Consider the following 19,764-nt stretch of genomic DNA (forward strand, 5'->3'; position numbering starts at 1 on the left):
GAAGAGGGAAAGAGGTAACCTCTTTCATTTTGATCATTTTATTACTATTATGGAGAAGTAGTGGTAACAAAATGTAATATGTAAATGTTATAAAATCTCCAGATATCTTAGCCCTCACTGTAACTATTTCTTGTTGTATTTATTTATCTTTTAATTTCTTCTTAGCATTACTCTCCCTCTATGTAGGTCCCAACCCTTAATCATCCTTGATATCCTGGAATGACCTTCAAGGCATTTAACAATCCAATAACTGCTACTTTGTGGGTGTGGGTAAGATTGCAACATTTCCAGAATCTCTCCCCTGGCCTTATTGCATCTCCCTGTCACTAGGTGTTTCCAAGGGGTGGAGAGAAGCAGTCCACCTCCATATCAATAGGTGATTACAAGGGGGAGCAGGGCATGTCTGAGCAGGACAGGTGGGGTGGGGGCCCTTTTTCTGCAGGGTCCTGAGGGACACAGGTGAGCAGAAGTGGATGATTGCTTCTAAGCAATAAATGGGTTTGTCCCACTTTATTTCTCACTCTGATTTCAGTTTCAAAGGTATTTTGTCCCAGGGTGGGAAAATATTTTCCCTTCTGGAGTTACATCAGGCATCAACCAATCCAAACAGATGCCAGCTGTAAACAGTTGTATGTTTCTCCTGGTTTATGCAGCCCAGATGGAACTAAACAGATATTACAGGCTCCTCCCCAGAGCAGGGCAATATCCACCTCAAGGTACACTTCCTTTCATGAGGAAAAGTTCACTCCCAATTGTCCCGTGTAAGGTAGGTTCAACTGTCCCTATGCTAGTTGTTAATATATTTGTTTTAATGTTGCACCTACTTGCATTTTGTTCTCTACCTGTATAATCTATTTTTCATATTCTCTTAACATCTGAGATCTTTTCTTACCCATATGTCAAGAATATTGAGACAGAAGAAGTGGTAAGAGACTGGAGGTAAAACTTCACTGTCTGAAGTCTCATCTCTAAGGCCAATAAGGATTAAAATAGGACAAATACTTTTTATAATCTAGTACTACAAATAAGATGCAAATTGCATTGTTAACCAGTGCTTTTGAGCACAAATGTTACAAAGCTGGAAAAGACAGTGTCTGGCTTTAAGGATTTTTTTACTTAGAAAAATAGTTCACAATTGCATAAAAATAGCTATGATATTTTAGAAAGACTTCATCATTTCGTGAGATGATCTAAACCTTCTAGGTTTAGAAGTTTCATTTTATAAACTTTTCAAGACTAAAGCAGACTGACAGCAAACTGAACTCTCAGATTCCCAGCCAACTATCACAGTGTAGTAGTGGCAGTCTGTCTTTAGATGCAGGCGGCAAGAATTACAACTCAAATCACCTGGAGGAAAAACAAAAGACGCTTCTTCCAGTAGATGGGACGAATCCTGGAGCAGGTAACAAATCAAAGGAGAAAAGCTTAGAATCAAGGCTTCAGACATGGACACTGGGATTCAGTGCTACTAAGGCTATAATATCTGTGCTGGTTTGTCCTGGATTTCATTTTTTATATAAAGTTTCTCCACTGTGAAAAATGGCTCATGAGAGCCCTACAATCTCAGGCTTAAGATCCAAGAAGATGGGATACCTTCCTTCCATTTTTAACTCACAAATTAAGGGGAAGGTCTCCCATAACCCAGCCTGGGTCCCACATGTCCCCCTGCAGTGGTGTGAATGCACTGCCGAGGCTGGTGGTGCCCCAGGACTGTAGAGGCTAGGGATGGGTTTACCAAGGATGAGCAGGGCTCTTACAAGAAGGGATGTTAAAAATTTACCCTGAGCACCTGCAAGCACCAGTGCACCTGTTTGCAGGAGCGAGCACGTACGCAGCACTTACCATAACTCAATCCACTCCTGAAACCCTGTACGTGAAGTTCAGTGTTTCCAGTGGGGACCGACTGTGACAGATGAAGCACATGTGGCATCATCCAATGCCAGGCTAAAGAGTGGTGAATTGGAAAGGCGGCCATGTGGAAACAGTTTGTGGAATACGCTCTTTTGTTTTTTGCAGAATGGTAGCAGCAGTGAAAATTCCAAACTCCTGGTGAGGCAGAGATGGTTCCGTGGGTAGAATCAGAAATACACCCGAGAACATTTTGTGCCAGTGGTGGGGTGCGAGGATGCATATTGGAATGCATCTCTTGAGTCCTTGAGGATGTGTATTTTTATATTGGAATCTTCCGTTCATTCAGCTGTGTTTCTTCTGGCCTTGGGTGCTCTACCTGGGTGGGGAAGCCTCGTCTATGAAAACACAGGTTCTGCCCTCTCCCTAGAAGGGCAGAACTGTTCAACGTAATTCCACACGTTTATAATAACACTTAGACACACAGCGTTGTAGGGGGAGCAAAAATTAAGAAGTCTCTGCCCTACAGGAGCCACCATGTCACGTGGCAGCCCCGTGTGCAAACACACAAATACGCTACATTGCAGAGGAGTGTGTGTAGGGGCTATGTGGTGGAGCTTTTAAAAGAAAAAAAGGGGGGGATATTTGAGATCTGTTCTGAATAATTTTGCTGTATTTCTGAATACTTTCCCCTCTGTCCTGTCTGGTGAGCTCCTACTTAACAGAATGGAGGATGGGATTGAAAATAAAAACTGTAATGAGGAAAGAATCCAAAATCCCAGAAAGCTGAGCCAAGAGCTGAGTGAGAAATATCACAGGCTTAAAAGAATTTGGAAATGTTTGCCGGAAGTGAAGGCAACAGGAACAGCTATCAAAAGTTGCAGGAGGACGTCAGCAAGGTGCAGGTGAGGAAAAGGAGCCGAGTGTGGGTGTGCGCGGCCCCAGCGGGCCGCAGGAGCCTTCCAGGTCGCCCCGGACTCCGGGGCGGTGGTCAGCTGGCCGCGCCCAAGGGCCGCCGGTGGGCGGCTGTCAAATGCCTGACCCCGGAACGTAATACCCGCTGCTCCTCTGCAGAGGCAAGAGAGCCTTCATATGTATCACCTTGATTTCTCAAGCGGTATCTTTCAATTCTAAATAAAGTAAAAAGTAGGATGAAATTTTAAAGTAGAACTTAAGTGATTTGGTAATGTATCATAGCCGATGCACTTAATTTGGATAAATATGTCACATAATAATTCTTTTGGCAGTAGATTCAGTGTTTTATGACAAGGGTAGACATAAAGGGCATGTTAACAATGAAGAGCATGGTGAGAGGGTGCCTGGGGTGCAGGATGGGGGGAGGGTTAAAAAAAAAGACCTATTTAGGTAATGGTATTACACAGTTCAGCTGGTGTTTGTGATGAGGTATTAGGACCACCTGTGCAACAAACACCACCTGTAGAACCTCAGATGATAATGTTTCAATAAAATAGAATTTGCTGAGGATTGTGACAAAACATCCACACTTTTAGTAAATAGAACGACTGTATCAGTTTAATGCTTTTTAACATTGATAGTTTACCCACAGCCATTTAACAAAAACATAATCCAAAATCATCCTTCTGTCCCGTATTTTTCTGTAAGTGTTGGTTTCTTAAAAGTATTCTGCATTAATCATGTGACTAATGGAGACTGCTTATTCCAGTTATGTTATTTTGCTTCTTCTGCCCTCGATTAAAGGCAGTTTTCATTTACATTTTATATTTATATAGTGGTGTCAAGTTATGAAAGGTTTTATCCAGTTTGAAGATCCTGTGATTTCCACTTTATCCTAGTACTAACTTATTGTAACAATGTAATGTAATTTAAATCTCTTAATGAAATATAAAATAGTCTAAAATGATTAAATATAATAATGTGTTTTTGAAAAGAAACTCCTCACTGATTCCTAAGGCCCGTACATTATGCATATTTTTGCAGAGCTGTGTGGAACACCTCTGGGGCCACAAATCATGAAAAAAACGGTGGGTGGGTATTACTGCATTGGCATGAGGTGAACTGAGTTGCAGTACACATAGGTTAGGAACTCTAGGAGCAGATGTGGTATTTTCTTACATGCTGCCTACCACAGGATGGGTTCCTGAATGGGTAGAGATGGCAGATGAAAGAGGTGACAGTTCTGGAACTGAGGGACAAGCTGTAAGTGGTGCTTAGTGTATCAGCCAGGTCGGGGAGCCACAAGGTGTGAGGCCTCCATGATGACATTCCGTCACAGCCCTGGTCACATAAGACACCCTGGCCCTGTTCTTTCTCATTCTCACTTCTTATCCCACCATATAAGTCACAAGTACAAAACAAATGCACGTGTGTCTACAACAAATGTGTGAGGTGGAGGGCTGCTTTAGCCTCTGTCTAAAAGCCAGTGAGATGAAGTGGCATTCTCCATTTACTCTTCAAAATGCACTGAGTGTTGCCCACAACACGCTGATAATTCCTGGCATAAGGCCTGCTTTCCACCATATCTGGGCAGTTCCACTAGAGTAGTTGAGCTGTGCATTTACCCATAGTTCATTGCTTTTTTCCACCGTAAACACTTTATGCCTGTAGAATTTGGAATTAAATTATATATTTAATTATATATATATAAATCAAGTTATATTTCGATATTCCAAATACTGTTATCTTCACAAGCAAGGGTAAAACAAATATAGTTGCTTTTCCTATGAAAACCAAGAAGGATATCCCTGCTGCATTCTGTTTCAGATCAAAATGGTATTGTGTTTTTGGGACTGAGGCGGCTCTCGTTTTCAGAGGTAAAATCTCTCATTCTTTATCAAAATGTTGTTGCTTGGCTTGCTGTGGTTTCTCTGGTGCGCTGTGATTTGTGAATTGTTTCTCCTGCGCCCTCCTCTGTGGCCGAGGCGAGGGATGCGGCGGGGTGGCGTACCTGCAGCCTGGCTGTGGAGCTCCTCCCGCGCGCATTCTGCTCGGTGGGTACTGGGGATGAGCAGCGCTGCTGGCGGTCATCACTCCAAGGGCTCTCTTTGCAGGGCAGGTTCTAGTCTGTCTTTCATGTTTGCTTCCGTTCTCTGGTTCTGTGATGCCCTGACATTTCAGAAATGCGCAGTGTCTGGAGTGGGTTCTTGTCTCTATCTGCCCATAAACCCCTGCTCTGGGAGCCACACCGCCAGCACGAAATATTTCCCACTAGTGTTACCCAGCTTTAAAAGGTTCATTTACTATGTTTATCACTAAACATTAAGGGAAATAAAACGGACTAGAAAAAATATTTTTATTTTGTTTTGTTGTTCAAAACTGCAGGTAGCTGGGAGAAGCTGATTCATAGTCTGTTATCTAAATATCTAGTTTTCACTGAAAGACCCTGTTTTGTTTTTTAACTCAGTGAATAATGGTGCATAACACTTGCAGATTTTGTGTCTTCAGATTATATGCCACTTCCTGGAGTCTAAAGACTATGTAATTCTCATAGAATCAACAAGTACTTTTGCAATTCTGGGAGATTACTTAATTTCTACTGTTTGTATTATTATTATTTATATTCAGTATTATATTTGAAGGGTAAATATTACATTTTTGTGACAGTTAAAGGTAAATCATGTCATCAATATATAAACAGGTGCTTTGTGGATGAGTAAACATGATTTTGACTTTGGATATATTATGATATATATTTCTTCTTTTAAGGAAAAATGTTTTTAATTGTGATATTTAAGAGGGGGGTGTGTTATCAACTTAATATTGCTACACTAACTGGAACGAATTCTTTACATCTCACTTTTTTCCTGAATATTAGTGGGTGACCTAGACTTAGTACTAATCCTCCACAACAGAGAAAGACCGGCAGTGAGGCAGCTCTGCCATAAAGGAATGATTAGGTCATCCTTCTGTGAGCTGTGCAGTGATTTTGAGGAAAACTCAGATCTGCCGAATCTAAAGAAAAATGATTTCAGTGATTTTTATGGCAATCCTGAGATTAATCACTGATGTTCTTTTAAAGGTTACATGCTTTTGCCAGTTATCATGAGTACTCTGAAGAATAAATGCCTAATTATAGAAAATGGCTACATCCTTATTTAAGAACATTAAAGGGCATACTGATATCTAAGACCCACAGTTAACCTCACCTCACTGTGTGAAAATTTCCTGTTACCCTATTTTAAATTAATTTCCATTTTTCACTCTTGCTGATAGGAATACTCTCCAAGGCATTAGCCATGATAGGGCATTGGGCGAACAATTTTTCACCCAAGCAACAGAGTATGAAGCACAAGAAAGCATAGCTCTCTGAAAATTGCTGTATTTGTTAAGCATCTTCCCTATATCCCAGCAATTTGAAGTAAAAACAATGTGTACTTGCATTTTTTGGAACAGAAATATTGCAAATTATTATTTATTGCAGTATAATTGATATACAGTATTATATCAGTTTATATTAGTACAACATAGTGATACAGTTATATACATTATAAAATCTCACTGTAAGTGTAATTACCATCCTTCACTATACAAAGTTACTACAGCATTATTGACTGTATTCTCTATGCTGTACTCTTCATACCTTTGACTTATTCCTTGTGTAATTGGAAGTTTTACCTCTTTATTCACTTCACCTGTTTTGTCCTCACCCCACCCTCCCTGTGGCAACAATCATCAATTTGTTCTTTATATATTTTTTGCATCTATTTGTGTTTTGTTTGTTGTTCATTTGTTTTGTTTTTAGATTCTCCATATAAGTGAAATCATATGGTGTTTATCTTTCTGATATATTTCATGTAACATAGTACTTTCTAAGTCCATCATGTTGTCACAAATGGCATGATTTCATTTTTTAGGGCTGAGTAATATTCCATGGTGTATATGTGTACCACTTCTTCTTTAGCCATTCATTTATCAATGGACACTTATTTTGCTTCCATATTTTGGCTATAGTAAATAATGCTGCAATAAACAGAGGGGTACACATATCTGGAAAATACTATGGAGGTTCCTCAAAAAATTAAAAATAGATATACCACATGATTCAGTAATTCCAGTTCTGGGTATTTACCCAAAGAAAACAAAAATGTTGTGAATTAAAAACTATTGGTCTACTTAATGTCATTCTCCAGCATACTATTATATAAATTTTGTTTATAAACTTTAAAAGTTTTTGACACTTTAAAAGTAACATTTTGTTTCAAAAGCCATGATTTAATGAAGCTTCAAACTAAAGTCCACACTCTAACATTCATAATTTCAACATAGTCTTGAAAAAGAACCATGAATAATTATACAAAAAGCAGAGCAGGAGGAGAAAAATAATCACTTTGAGATACACTTAATCTCCTGTACCTCCCAAGATACTGATGGGGATCCCTGAGATGGTTTGCAGAATGACACCTCTTAAAAAAGTGTCATAGGGCTTCCCAGGGCATGTCATCAGCCACTTTTGTCCAGCAGAGTGGATTTTCATTCCAATTCATCGAAGGCAATGCATATGCTACTGTGACTATGTGTGTCAAGATGCTACTGTGAACCTTTGTAACTTCTTCTAGGAAGAATAAATTTAAATATTTAAAAAGTTTCCAAGTGGTAAGTGATTTCTAAATGTGTCAGTATTACATTAATGAGTCTGGGAACAGGGATATTGAGAAACACTCTGGAAAATGTCCTGGGTTGCTAGCTAAACTGAGAATACTATACAACAATTTTTAATATGAGCAGTATTTCAAAGAGAAGAATTTAAAACATCTAGTTAGGAGATTAAAATGTAAAAAGTCCCTGAATGTTCCATGCATACTTGAAAAGAATATATATTCTGAGGTTGTGTGTAGCATTTTAGAAATGTCAAAAAAGTCAAGTTCCTGGATATCGGTGTATAAATTATCACCCTCTACCCTTTGTGATATTGCTGTCATATAATTCACTTCTACATACACTATAAACCTAACAATACAGTGTTATGTTTATTTTTAGTAGTGTTTCAAGAGTTAAATACTTTATAGTTATCATCACACTTATTCATCCTTGTAATTTCTAACTGGTGTTATTTTCTTCAACATAATAAAAAAGTGTTTTTTGTAGTACAAGTATTTTTCAGTTTTTGAAATTTTTTAATGCATTTATGTAATTCCAAATGTCTTCATTTCAGTGACAGTTTTTGCTAGCATAGAATTCTTGATTGACAGGCATTTAACTTCTTTCAATTCTATTGTCTTACTGACTCATCCAAAATTTTTCAGATTATTTCACTGCATGTATTTTTTTTTTCACTGAATCTAATATGTCCTTCTCGTTCTGGCTGCTGTCAAGGTTTTTTATTTTGTAGCAGGTTGATTCTGCTGTGCCTAGGTATGTTTTTTTCTTTTTTTTTTTGAAGAACATTATGTTTACTAGGCTCCCCCCTTCACAAAGTCTCCCCCCAAAACACCATTGCAGTCACTGTCCATCAGCATAGTAAGATGCTGTACAATCACTTCTTGTCTTCTCTGTGTTGCACATTACTCCCTAAGCACCCCCCACATTATACAAGCTAATTGTAAGGCCCCCTTCCTTTTTCCCTGCCCTTATCCACCCTTCTCACAACTCCTGCCCAGTCCCTTTCCCTTTGATAACCGTTAGTCCATTCTTTGGTTCTGTGATTCTGCTGCTGTTTTGTTCCTTCAGTTTTTCTTTGTTCTTATACTCCACATATGAGTGAAATCATTTGGTACTTCTCTTTCTCCGCCTGGCTTATTTCACTGAGCATAATACCCTCTAGCTACATCCATGTTGTTGCGAATGGTAGGATCTGTTTTTTTCTTATGGCTGAGAAATATCCCATTGTGTATATGTACCACATCTTCTTTATCCATTCATCTATTGATGTACAATTACGTTGCTTCCATTACTTGGCTATTGTAAATAGTGTAGCGATAAACATAGGGGTGCATCTGTCTTTTTCAAACTGGAGTGCCGCATTCTTAGGGTAAATTCCTAGAAGTGGAATTCCTGGGTCAAATGGTATTCAAATTTTGAGCTTTAAGAGGAACCTCCATACTGCTTTCCACAATGGTTGAACTAATTTACATTACCACCAGCAGTGTAGGAGGGTTCCCCTTTCTAAACAACCTCGCCAACGTTTGTTGTTGTTTGTCTTTTGGATGGTGGCGATCTTCACTGGTGTGAGGTGATATCTCATTGTGGTTTTAATTTGCATTTCTCTGATGACAAGCGATGTGGAGCATCATTTCATGTGTCTGTTGGCCATCTGAATTTCTTCTTTGGAGAACTGTTCAGCTCCTCTGCCCATTTTTTAATTGGATTATTTGCTTTTTGTTTGTTGAGGTGTGTGAGCTCTTTATATATTTTGAATGTCAAGCCTTTATCAGATCTGTCATTTATGAATATATTCTCCCATACTGTAGGGTACCTTTTTGTTCTATAGATGGTGTCCTTTGCTGTACAAAAGCTTTTTAGCTTGATATAGCCCCACTTGTTCATTTTTTCTTTTGTTTCCCTTGCCCAGGGAGATATGTTCATGAAGAAGTCGCTCATGTTTATGTCCAAGAGATTTTTGTCTATGTTTTCTTCTAAGAGTTTTATGGTTTCATGACTTACATTCAGGTCTTTGAGCCATTTTGAATTTACTTTTCTGTATGGGGTTAGACAGTGATCCAGTTTCATTCCCTTACTTGTAGCTGTCCAGTTTTGCCAGCACCATCTGTTGAAGAAACTGTCATTTCCCCATTGTACATCCATGGCTCCTTTATCATATATTAATTAACCATACGTGTTTGGGTTAATATCTGGGGTCTCTATTCTGTTCCACTGGTCTGTGGCTCTGTTCTTGTGCCAGTACCAAACTGTCTTGATTACTGTGGCTTTGTAGTAGAGCTTGAAGTTGGGGAGCGAGATCCCCCCCACTTTATTATTTGGCTATTTGGGGTCTTTGGTGTATCCATATGAATTTTTGAACTATTTGTTCTAGTTCGTTGAAGAATGTTGTTGGCAATTTGATAGGGATTGCATCAAATCTTTATATTGCTTTGGGCAGGATTGCCATTTTGTCTATATTAATTCTTCCTAGCCAAGAGCATGAGATGAGTTTCCATTTGTTAGTGTCCTCTTTAATTTCTCTTAAGAGTGTCATATAATTTTCAGGGTATAGGTCTTTCACTTCCTTGGTAAGATTTATTCCTAAGTACTTTATTCTTTTTGATGCGGTTGTGAATGGAATTGTTTTCCTGATTTCTCTTTCTATTAGTTCATTGTTAGTGTATAGGAAAGCCACAGATTTCTGTGTGTTAATTTTGTATCCTGCAACTTTGCTGTATTCTGATATCAGTTCTAGTAGTTTTGGAGTGGAGTCTTTAGGGTTTTCTTATGTACAATATCAAGTCATCTGCAAATAGTGACAGTTTAACTTCTTCTTTACCAATCTGGATTTATTGTGTTTCTTTGTTTTGTCTAATTGCCATGGCTAGGACTTCCAGTACTATGTTGAGAAACAGTGGGGAGAGTTGGCATCCCTGTCTTGTACCCGACCTCAGAGGAAAAGCTTTCAGCTTTTCACTATTCAGTATGATGTTGGCTGTGGGTTTATCATATATGGCCTTTATTATATTGAGGTACCTGTACTCTATACCCATTTTGTTGTGAGTTTTTATCATAAATGGATGTTGAATTTTGTCGAATGCTTTTTCAGCATCTATGGAGATGATCATGTGGTTTTTGTCTTTTTTTGTTGATGTGGTACATGATGTTGATGGATTTTCGAATGACGTACCATCCTCGCATCCCTGGGATGAATCCCACTTGGTCATGGTGTATGATCCTTTTGATGTATTTTTGAATTCGGTTTGCTAATATTTTGTTGAGTATTTTTGCATCTACGTTCATCAGAGATATTAGTCTATAATTTCCTTTTTTGGTGGGATCTTTCCCTGGTTTAGGTAGTAGGGTGATGTTGGCTTCATAGAATGAGTTTGGGAGTATTCCTTCACTTTTGTTTTCTGGAAAACTTCTCTATATGTCTGGTAAAATTCTGAGGTAAATCCATCTGACCCAGGGGTTTTGTTCTTGGGTAGTTTTTTGATTACTGATTCAATTTCTTTTCTGTTAATTGGTTTGTTTAGATTTTGAGTTTTTTCCTTGGTCAGTCTTGGAAGGTTGTATTTTTCTAGGAAGTTGTCCATTTCTTCTAGGTTTTCCAGCTTGTTAGCTATAGGTTTTCATAGTAGTATCTAATAATTCTTTGTATTTCTGTTGGGTAAGTCGTGATGTTTCCTTTCTCGTTTCTGATTCTATTGATGTGTTTTGATTCTCTTTTTCTCTTAATAAGTCTGGCTAGAGGCTTATCTATTTTCTTTTCTCAAAGAACCAGCTCTTGGTTTCATTGATTTTTTCTATTGTTTTATTCTTCTCAATTTTATTTATTTCTTCTCTGATCTTTATTATGTCCCTCCTTCTGCTGACCTTAGGCCTCATTTGTTCTTCTTTTTCCAATTTTGATAATTGTGACATTAGACTATTCATTTGGGATTTTTTCTTCCTTCTTTAAATATGCCTGGATTGCTATATACTTTCCTCTTAAGACTGCTTTTACTGCGTCCCACAGTAGTTGGAACTTTGTGTTGTTGTTATCATTTGTTTCCATAAATTGCTGGATCTCCATTTTAATTTGGTCATTGATTATTTAGGTGCATGTTGTTAAGCCTCCATGTGTTTGTGAGCCTTTTTGCTTTCTTTGTACAATTTATTTCTAGTTTTATGCCTTTGTGGTCTGAAAAGTTGGTTGGTAGAATTTCAATCTTTTGGAATTTACTGAGGCCCTTTTTTTGTCCTAGTATGTGGTCTATTCTGGAGAATGTTCCATGTGCACTTGAGAAGAATGTGTATCCTGTTGCTTTTGGGTGTAGAGTTCTATAGCTGTCTATTAGGTCCATCTGTTCTAGTGTGTTGTTCAATGCCTCTGTGTTGTTACTTATTTTCTGTCTGGTGCATCTGTCCTTTGGAGTGAATGGTGTGTTGAAGTCTCCTAAAATGAATTCATTGCAGTCTATTTCCTCCTTTAGTTCTGTTGGTATTTGTTTCACATATGCTGGTGCTACTGTGTTGGGTGCATATCTATTTATAATGGTTATATCCTCTTGTTGGACTGAGCCCTTTGTCATTATGTAATGTCCTTCTTTATCTCTTGTTACTTTCTTTGTTTTGAAGTCTATTTTGTCTCATACTAGTACTGCAACACCTGCTTTTTTCTCCCTATTGTTTGCATGAAATATCTTTTTCCAATCCCTTGACTTTTAGTCTGTGCATGTCTTTGGGTTTGAGGTGAGTGTCTTGTAAGCAGCATATAGATAGGCCTTGTTTTTTTATCCATTCAGTGACTGTATGTTTTTTGATTTGTGCATTCAGTCCATTAACATTTAGGGTGATTATCGATAGGTATGTTCTTATTGCCATTTCAGGCCTTAGATTCGCGGTTACCAAAGTTTCCAATTTACTTTCCTTACTGTTTAAGAGTCTAACTTTACTCACTTAGTATGCTGTTACAAACACAATCTAAAGGTTCTTTACTATTTCTCCTCCTTTTTCTTCCTCCTTCATTCTTTATATATTAGGTATCAAATTCTGTACTTTTTGTCTGTTCCTTGATTGACTTTGGGGATGGTTAATTTAATTTTACTTTTGCTACATAATTAGCTCTTCTATTTTCTTTACTGATGTTTTATTACCTCTGGTGACAGCTATTCAACCTTAGAACACTTCCATCTATAGCAGTCCTTCCAAAATAGACTGTAGAGATGGTTTGTGGGAGGTAAATTCTCTCAGCTTTTGCTTATCTGGAAATTGTTTAATCCCTCCTACAAGTTTAAATTATAATGTTGTCAGATAAAATAATCTTGGTTCCAGGCCCTTCTGCTTCATCGCATTTAATACATCATGCCACTCCCTTCTGGCCTGAAAGGTTTCTGCTGAGAAGTCTGATGTTAGCCTGATGGGCTTTCCTTTGTATGTGATCTTATTTCTGTCTCTTGCTGCTTTTAACAGTCTGTCCTTATCCTTGATCTTTCCCATTTTAATTACTGTGTGTCTTGGTGTTGTCTTCCTTGGTTCCCTTGTGTTGGGGGATCTGTGGATCTCCATGGCCTGAGAGACTATGTCCTTCCCCCGACTGTGGAAGTTTTCAGCAACTACCTCCTCAAAGACACTTTCTATCCCTTTTTCTCTCTCTTCTTCTTCTGATTTCCCTATAATGCAAATATTGTTTTGCTTGGATTGTTCACACCGTTCTCTCAATATTCTTTCATTCTTAGAGATCCTTTTTTCTCTCTGTGCCTCAGCTTCTTTGTATTCCCATTCTCTAGTTTCTATTTCAATTCTTGTCTCCTCCGCCATATCCAGTCTGGTTTTAATACCCTCCATCGTGTTCTTCAGTGATTGGATCTCCGACCTGAATTCATTCCTGAGTTCTTGGATGTCTTTCCGTACCTTCATTAGAATGTTGATGATTTTTATTTTGAACTCCCTTTCAGGAAGAGTCACGAGGTCCATATCATTTAAATCTTTCTCTGGAGTTGTATTAATAATTTTACTCTTGACAAGGTTCCTTTGGCGTTTCATGTTTGTATATGGCGCCCTCTAGTGTCCAGAAGCGCCATTCTGGAGCTGCTCAGTCCCTGAAGCAATGTTGGGGATGGCAGTGGAGTGGTGCTGGTGCCTGGGGGGAGGAAAGAGCTGTTCTCCACCTCCCGGCTGCTGTGCCTGTCTCCACTGCCTGAGCTAGTGGGCCGGGCACACAGGTATAAGTTTTTGTCCCAGAGCAGCTGGATATGGATCCCTGCTTTCCACAAGCAGCTGGAATCCCAGTCTCCCCAGGAACTCTGCCTGTATTAACTTTCCAACCCAGTAATCATGCGAGTCTCATGAAAGCACCATGAAATGTAGGTTTGTGCTCTCAGGGCAGATCTCTGGAGCTAGGTATTCAGCAGTCCCAAGCCTTCCACTCCTTCCCTGCTCCATTTGTCTTCCTCCCATCGGTGAGCTGGGGTGTGGGAGGGGCTCAGGTCCCATGGAGCCACAGGTCTGGTACGTTACCCCTTTCGCTGAGGTCTGCTCTTTTCTCCAGGTGTGTGCAGTCTGATGTGTCCTCTTTCCTGTTGCTATCTCAGGATTAGTTGCACCGACTATATTTTCTAATTGTATCCAGTTTTAGAAGGAAGCCTCTGTCTCTCCTCTCACGCTGCCATCTTTAATCTGTGCTCCTGTTTTGTTTATTTTTTCTTTTATTCTGGTTGGAGAGCTGTGGGCCGCTTGGATATGTGGGTTGACATCTTGCATTAATTTATTATCTCTTAAAATATTTATCCTACCATGTTAGACTGATATTATCCCATTGTAGAATGATATGGGATTCTACATATCTGTTTTATTTTTAACATTTTTATTTTTAACATTCTTTTTCCCCATTGTGTTTCAAATTTGAATAATTTCTATTGGTATGTCCTAGAGTGTACTTATTTTCTTTTTTTACATCTAACATAATTATATGCCCTTTGGATGCATTCATTACCACTGATAATCATAACTTCATATGTAGCTTACCATTTGGTTCTTTTTTTGAAATCTCTCTCCTAAAACTCCCAACCATTCACAAATGTCCAACTTTCACACTAATTATTTTAAAGTTCCAGTCTAGTTCTAAATTTGGTCCTTCTCTGAGCTTGATTGTATTGACTATTTAGTGTCTTAAAAAAGGGTCAGACATTTTCACCTTTTGTTTCATGTTTCACCTGTTTTTCATAATCGACATTATGTGATAAAAGATCCCCAAAAAGGATATGATTATTATTCTTTTAGGCTATGAGAGTGGGTATTTAAGTTAATCTGTTCTATAATTTAGTTGGATCTGAATTTTGTTGCTTTAGTTATATTTAATTTATACAGTTCAGTTTACTTTAGAGGGCAAGTTCAGGTTTGAGATCTGAAGGCTGGAAGTTCTATCTTAGTTTTTTGTCATTTCCCTACTTTCACCTGCCCGATGTGCCCACCTCTGGCATCACTCCCAGTTCTCCTTCCCCTTTTCCAGTGGTAGATGGTGTTTTGATCGACTCTGAAGTGACCTCCCCAAAGCTGCCTCTCTCCTAGTAAGCTGGAAATTAAGGTTGGCTGTGCTAATGACATGACAAACAACAAACATGAAGAAACAAAACCATATTCGTTTTCACACTAGTAGAGACTTCCAGATGGGGAGGAGCTTCACCAGCCTGAGGTTGGGGGAACAGGATAATTGGAGAAAAGACAAAAGTACAGAGTGTAAGTATTTATGCATTAATCAGTGAGGGATTACATTTCATATGAGTTATCAAACAGTTAGATTTGAACCCTGACACTTAGATTGGCTGCCAAAAAGGGAACTTTTTCTAAATTAATTACAACATGCCTTAAGGACTGCTAATCGATTCAACATACATGGGGATATTTGAGATGCCCATTACAGATGGATGGAACTGGGGAAAGGCAAGTGAGGACCCTTGTGAAACGTTCCTGGCACAGAGGGACATGTGCCAAGCAGTTGTCATTCAACAAGCACAAATTGATCATCCCTTCTCATTGCTCATGCCCAGTGCCTCACACGTGACCTGGAGTGTGCAGTGCTTCAGTATTTTTGCTCTGCTCTCACATGACATACAGATGTTGCTGTTAGCCTTAATTCTCAGACAAGGTTTCACTCAGTTGTCTCTCACAATCCTGAATATCTACAAATTTGTTTGGTTTTTCTTGTTCCACCCTCAGACTGTCCAATGCCTGGTGCACCTGTGCCTCAGAGGGAGAAACTCTATATATCTGGGGTACTCAGGGATCTTAAACTATCAAGGGAGCACATATTAGACTTTTTCAAATTCGTTGAAACCTTATCTGGTCATATTTTTTGTATCTGTGGTCCTTCCTCTTGCTTTTACTCTCTGCCAAAGAAGAAGCATGTGGGGTATCACCTACTGGATTTTAGTTTATGAGGTTACTTGTACATGTGGGGCTTTACAGCAAGGTATATTAGAGGGGTTTACTTTACCTTTCATAAATTCTTTCCTTTACTGGAAACTCACTACATTCCTGGATAAAATGTCACTTACCCCAATTGGTATGGTAGCCCCATGGCAGAGCTGCATGTTTTCCCTAGTCCTTTGCTAGTGAGTTTGCTGTTTATACTGTGAATGCTGCCATGAGTTTTACTCTCCACTGCCAATTAATGTTTCCTCCTTTTACAGAAAGGCTGCTGATTTTCTTCTTAGAATTGTGGTTTGTAAGAGCATATCAAGTATTGATTTTGCTTATTGGCATCTAACATTATAGATTAGTTCTGTTTGCTTTTGATTGTAAGCAGAAACATAGAATGTATTAATTTGTGACTGACCTCATGCATATTGTTTTATATAACAGTACTTTATCATTTTTCCTGCTATATAGTATTCCACTATATAGAAATACCTTATATTATTTATCCATTCTTCTCTCAAGATATTACTGAGACTTGCTATTGGGAATAGTGTTGCTATGAATATTCTTTCACTGAACATTTCTTTTGGTGAACATAGTTCTGTTGGAAGGAAGAATTGTTGGGTTCACAGCTTTAAAATGAATACTATCTGTTTTCCAAAATAGTTTTCCCCTTAAACACTCCTCCCAGCAGTGTATGGGATCTCCACTTGTTCTTCAGACTCCCCAGTACAGTACTGTTGGCCTTTTTCATAGTAGCCATGTTGGTGTGTTTGAAGGGATATCTATAATGAAGTACCTTTTCCAGTCTATTGCTCATTTTTCTATTAGAGCATGGTCTTTCTCATATTGATTTCAAAGTTTCTACATGATCTTTAATTCTTTTATCATTGCCACAGGTCTGATTCCTTGGCAGAACAACCAGACTTCAGGGCATGACTTCCTCCTCTCGGATCTGTTTCAAGGCCCCTCAGCTCCCTGGACCTTCTTTGCCCTCATGGTGCTGGATCTCCTGGGGGCCCTGCTGGGCAGCACCACAATGATCACCCTCATTAGGGTTGACCCTCATCCCCACAGTCCCATGTACTTCCTGCTCGGCCAGCTCTCCCTCGTGGACCTCTTGTGCATCTCCACATTTGTCCCCCAAATGGCAGGGACTTTCTCCCTGGGGACCATAGCATCTCATTCTTGGGGTGTAGCATTCAGATGTTCCTCTTCACAAGCCTTGTGGGGACCGAGTGCCTGCTGCTGGCCGTCATGGCTTATGACCACTATGTGGCCATCTGCCACCCACTGCACTACCCCCATCCTCATGTGCCCTAGGGTCTGCACACTCCTGGTGCTCATGTCCTGGCTGGGTGCACTGCTCAATGCCTCCATTCATATTATCTATACTATGAATCTCCCTTACTGTGCCTCTAGGCAAATCCATCATTTCTTTTGTGAGATCCCACACTTACTGAAACTGGTCTGTGCTGACACTTCCCAGTATGAAAAGGGTATTTTTGTCAGTGGGGTGATTTTTCTCCTCCCTCTCATCCCAGCCATTCTGGCCTCCTATGGGCACATACTGTTCACTGTGCTGGGCATGCGCTCGAGCCTGGGGCTCAGGAAAACCTTGGCTACTTGCTCTTCTCACTTGACTGTGGTGTCTCTGTTCTATGGGGCTCTCATCTTCAAGTACTTTCTGCCCAAGTCTTACCACCCCCCTGAGCGGGATGAAGTGCACTCCATCTTCTACACCATCCTCACCACCACGCTCAACCCCCTCATCTACAGCCTGAGGAACAAGGACATCGCCAGAGCCCTCAGGCGGCTTCTCAGGAAGTGAGGGCTGTGCTGTGCTGTTGTTTACAATGTGAATCCACTACAGCGTGAGCTTCTGCTTTGAAATGGAATTAACAGGTATGTATACAGACATATCCATGTGCATTTAACAGGTGACACCATGTATTTGAGAAATAGGGGATAGAGGAAAGCATATAATGCCATGTATAATGATACAGTTTGACATGGTCATTTTCTGATAGCTAATTATGTGTACATTAGAAGTGAATGACAACAAAAATTGAGATATTTTATTCATATAATGTATAGAACACTTTTTATTCCTATTTTATTTGTTCATTTTATAAATACACATATTTATTTAAGAGAAGTAGGACATCATTTAATTTCCTTTATTGGAATAATTTAGATATATATTCCCAAGCTACCACTGTAAGTACTATAATAAAAAGATTTTAAAGTATATACATTTTTCTAACTATTTTTCCTAAGAAAATTTTGTTTCTTAAAGCCTGACATGTAATTATTGAAATATTTAGTAATTCACTATATTTTTCAATACAAATTAATTAAATAATTTGTTTCACTTATTCTTAAGATACTTTTATTAAAGTATTGCTTTATCTACTTTGTCTTTGTTATGTGACTGAATACTTGTCATTTCCAAAATAAAACAAATTTTTGTGAAGATGTTTTATTTCTATTGTATAGAATTTTTTTGATACCCATCACTTTTTATTACAGTTATCTTTAGCTGTTTAATATTTACTTCTGAAATTGCCTGGTTTTATGGCTTTATACATTACGTCTAGTTTTTAATGACTTTTGCTTTGTATTTTTTTTTAGTATCTGAAATATATTTATCACTAATCATACCTTTTGTCACAATATGGCAATTGCATATTATCATTTCCCCTGAAATGTGTTATATAAGAACATTGAAGTTTCTTATTTACTAACATAATTTATAGAAGACACTGTAATTTTTCAGGAGAGCAACAAAATATTTCAATATTTTTATGTATTGTGAATGACCCAAAGATGAACCTAGTAAATATCCTTCACCATAAGTAGTCTGTCTTTATAAACCTACTTTTCAGAACTGTCTTCACTATACACCATGCATATTTGTATATTTTCTTTTCCATTTTCTGTTGTCTTAAGACACTGATTTCCTTTTTATTTTCTTCTTTGACCTGTTGGTTATTTAGTAATGTATTGCTTAATCTCCACAGATTTGTAAATTTCCAGTTTTCCTCCTAGGATTGATTTTCATTTCCTTAACACTGTGTTTGGGAGAGATACCTGACATTATTTCAGTCTTCTCAAAGTGATTAAGACATTTCTGTAAAGGACAGCCCATTAGGTGTGTCCTTATTCTGTCCAGATGATGTAGCCCTTGCTTCAAGGGGGAGATTGTTGCCCCAATTCTTGTTGTACCCATTTCTCCCTTAAATGTGGTTAATATTTCCTTTATATATTTAAGCATTCTAATGGTGGATACATATATATTTTAAATTGTTTAATCCTCTTGATTAGCCAACTCATACCAGTATGTAATGATCTTATTTTTCTCCTGTGACAGATTTTCTTTAAATCATTTTTGTCTGATTAGAAGTAAAGCCATTCCTGTTCTTTTCCTGGCAAGCATTTGAATGGGATAGCTGTTTCCAACCATACATGTTTAGCTGATATGCCACCTAAAATCACCTCTTATATGTAGCATACACTTTTCTTAAATCACTCATAAACTATATGAAGACTCTTTTAGAATTTAATGCATTTTGATATTCAATTTAATGCATTTAGTGTTAAAGTAATTATTGATAGGTAAAGACTTACTATTGACTTTTTCATAATTGTTCTATGTTTTGTAATGTCTGTGTTCCTTTCACTTTGCTGTCTTTCTTTGTGATTTGTTATTTTGGGGGGTAAGGCTTTGATTTCATTATCTTTGTCTTTTGTGTATCTACTATAACCTTTTACTTTGTTGTTACCATGAGGCTTACAAAATATCATAAGTCTATTTTATTAATAACAGTAGTTGTTTAATTATAACAGTCTATTTTAAACTGGTTACAACTTAACTTCAGTAGCATTTTATCCGATTGACATCACACTTCACATCTTCTTGTATTGTGTTTCCATTATCAAATACTTTTAGTTGTA

The 19,764-nt window shown here is 38.2% G+C and overlaps 1 protein-coding gene across 1 annotated transcript; it reads left to right on the forward strand.

Moving 5' to 3' along the window:
• Window positions 1-2,684: 2,684 nt before the first annotated feature.
• Window positions 2,685-17,638, forward strand: LOC118912945 (olfactory receptor 2Z1-like). Its single transcript, XM_057490449.1, has 2 exons — window positions 2,685-2,898; window positions 16,707-17,638. Exons 1-2 carry the CDS (start codon window positions 2,685-2,687, stop codon window positions 17,636-17,638), a joined length of 1,146 nt encoding a protein of 381 aa, XP_057346432.1.
• Window positions 17,639-19,764: the final 2,126 nt, after the last annotated feature.

This window comes from Manis pentadactyla, chromosome 13, assembly GCF_030020395.1.
Source record: "Manis pentadactyla isolate mManPen7 chromosome 13, mManPen7.hap1, whole genome shotgun sequence".
NCBI classification, from domain to species: Eukaryota; Metazoa; Chordata; class Mammalia; order Pholidota; family Manidae; genus Manis; species Manis pentadactyla.

What these genes read in the sequence shown, in the direction of transcription:
- LOC118912945 (XM_057490449.1), top strand. Translation starts at nt 2,685, where the DNA reads ATGTTTGCCGGAAGTGAAGGCAACAGGAACAGCTATCAAAAGTTGCAG. An exon ending in CAAATGCCTGACCCCGGAAC is followed by an intron (nt 2,899 to 16,706) that starts GTAATACCCGCT and finishes TCATTGCCACAG; the next exon opens with GTCTGATTCCTTGGCAGAAC.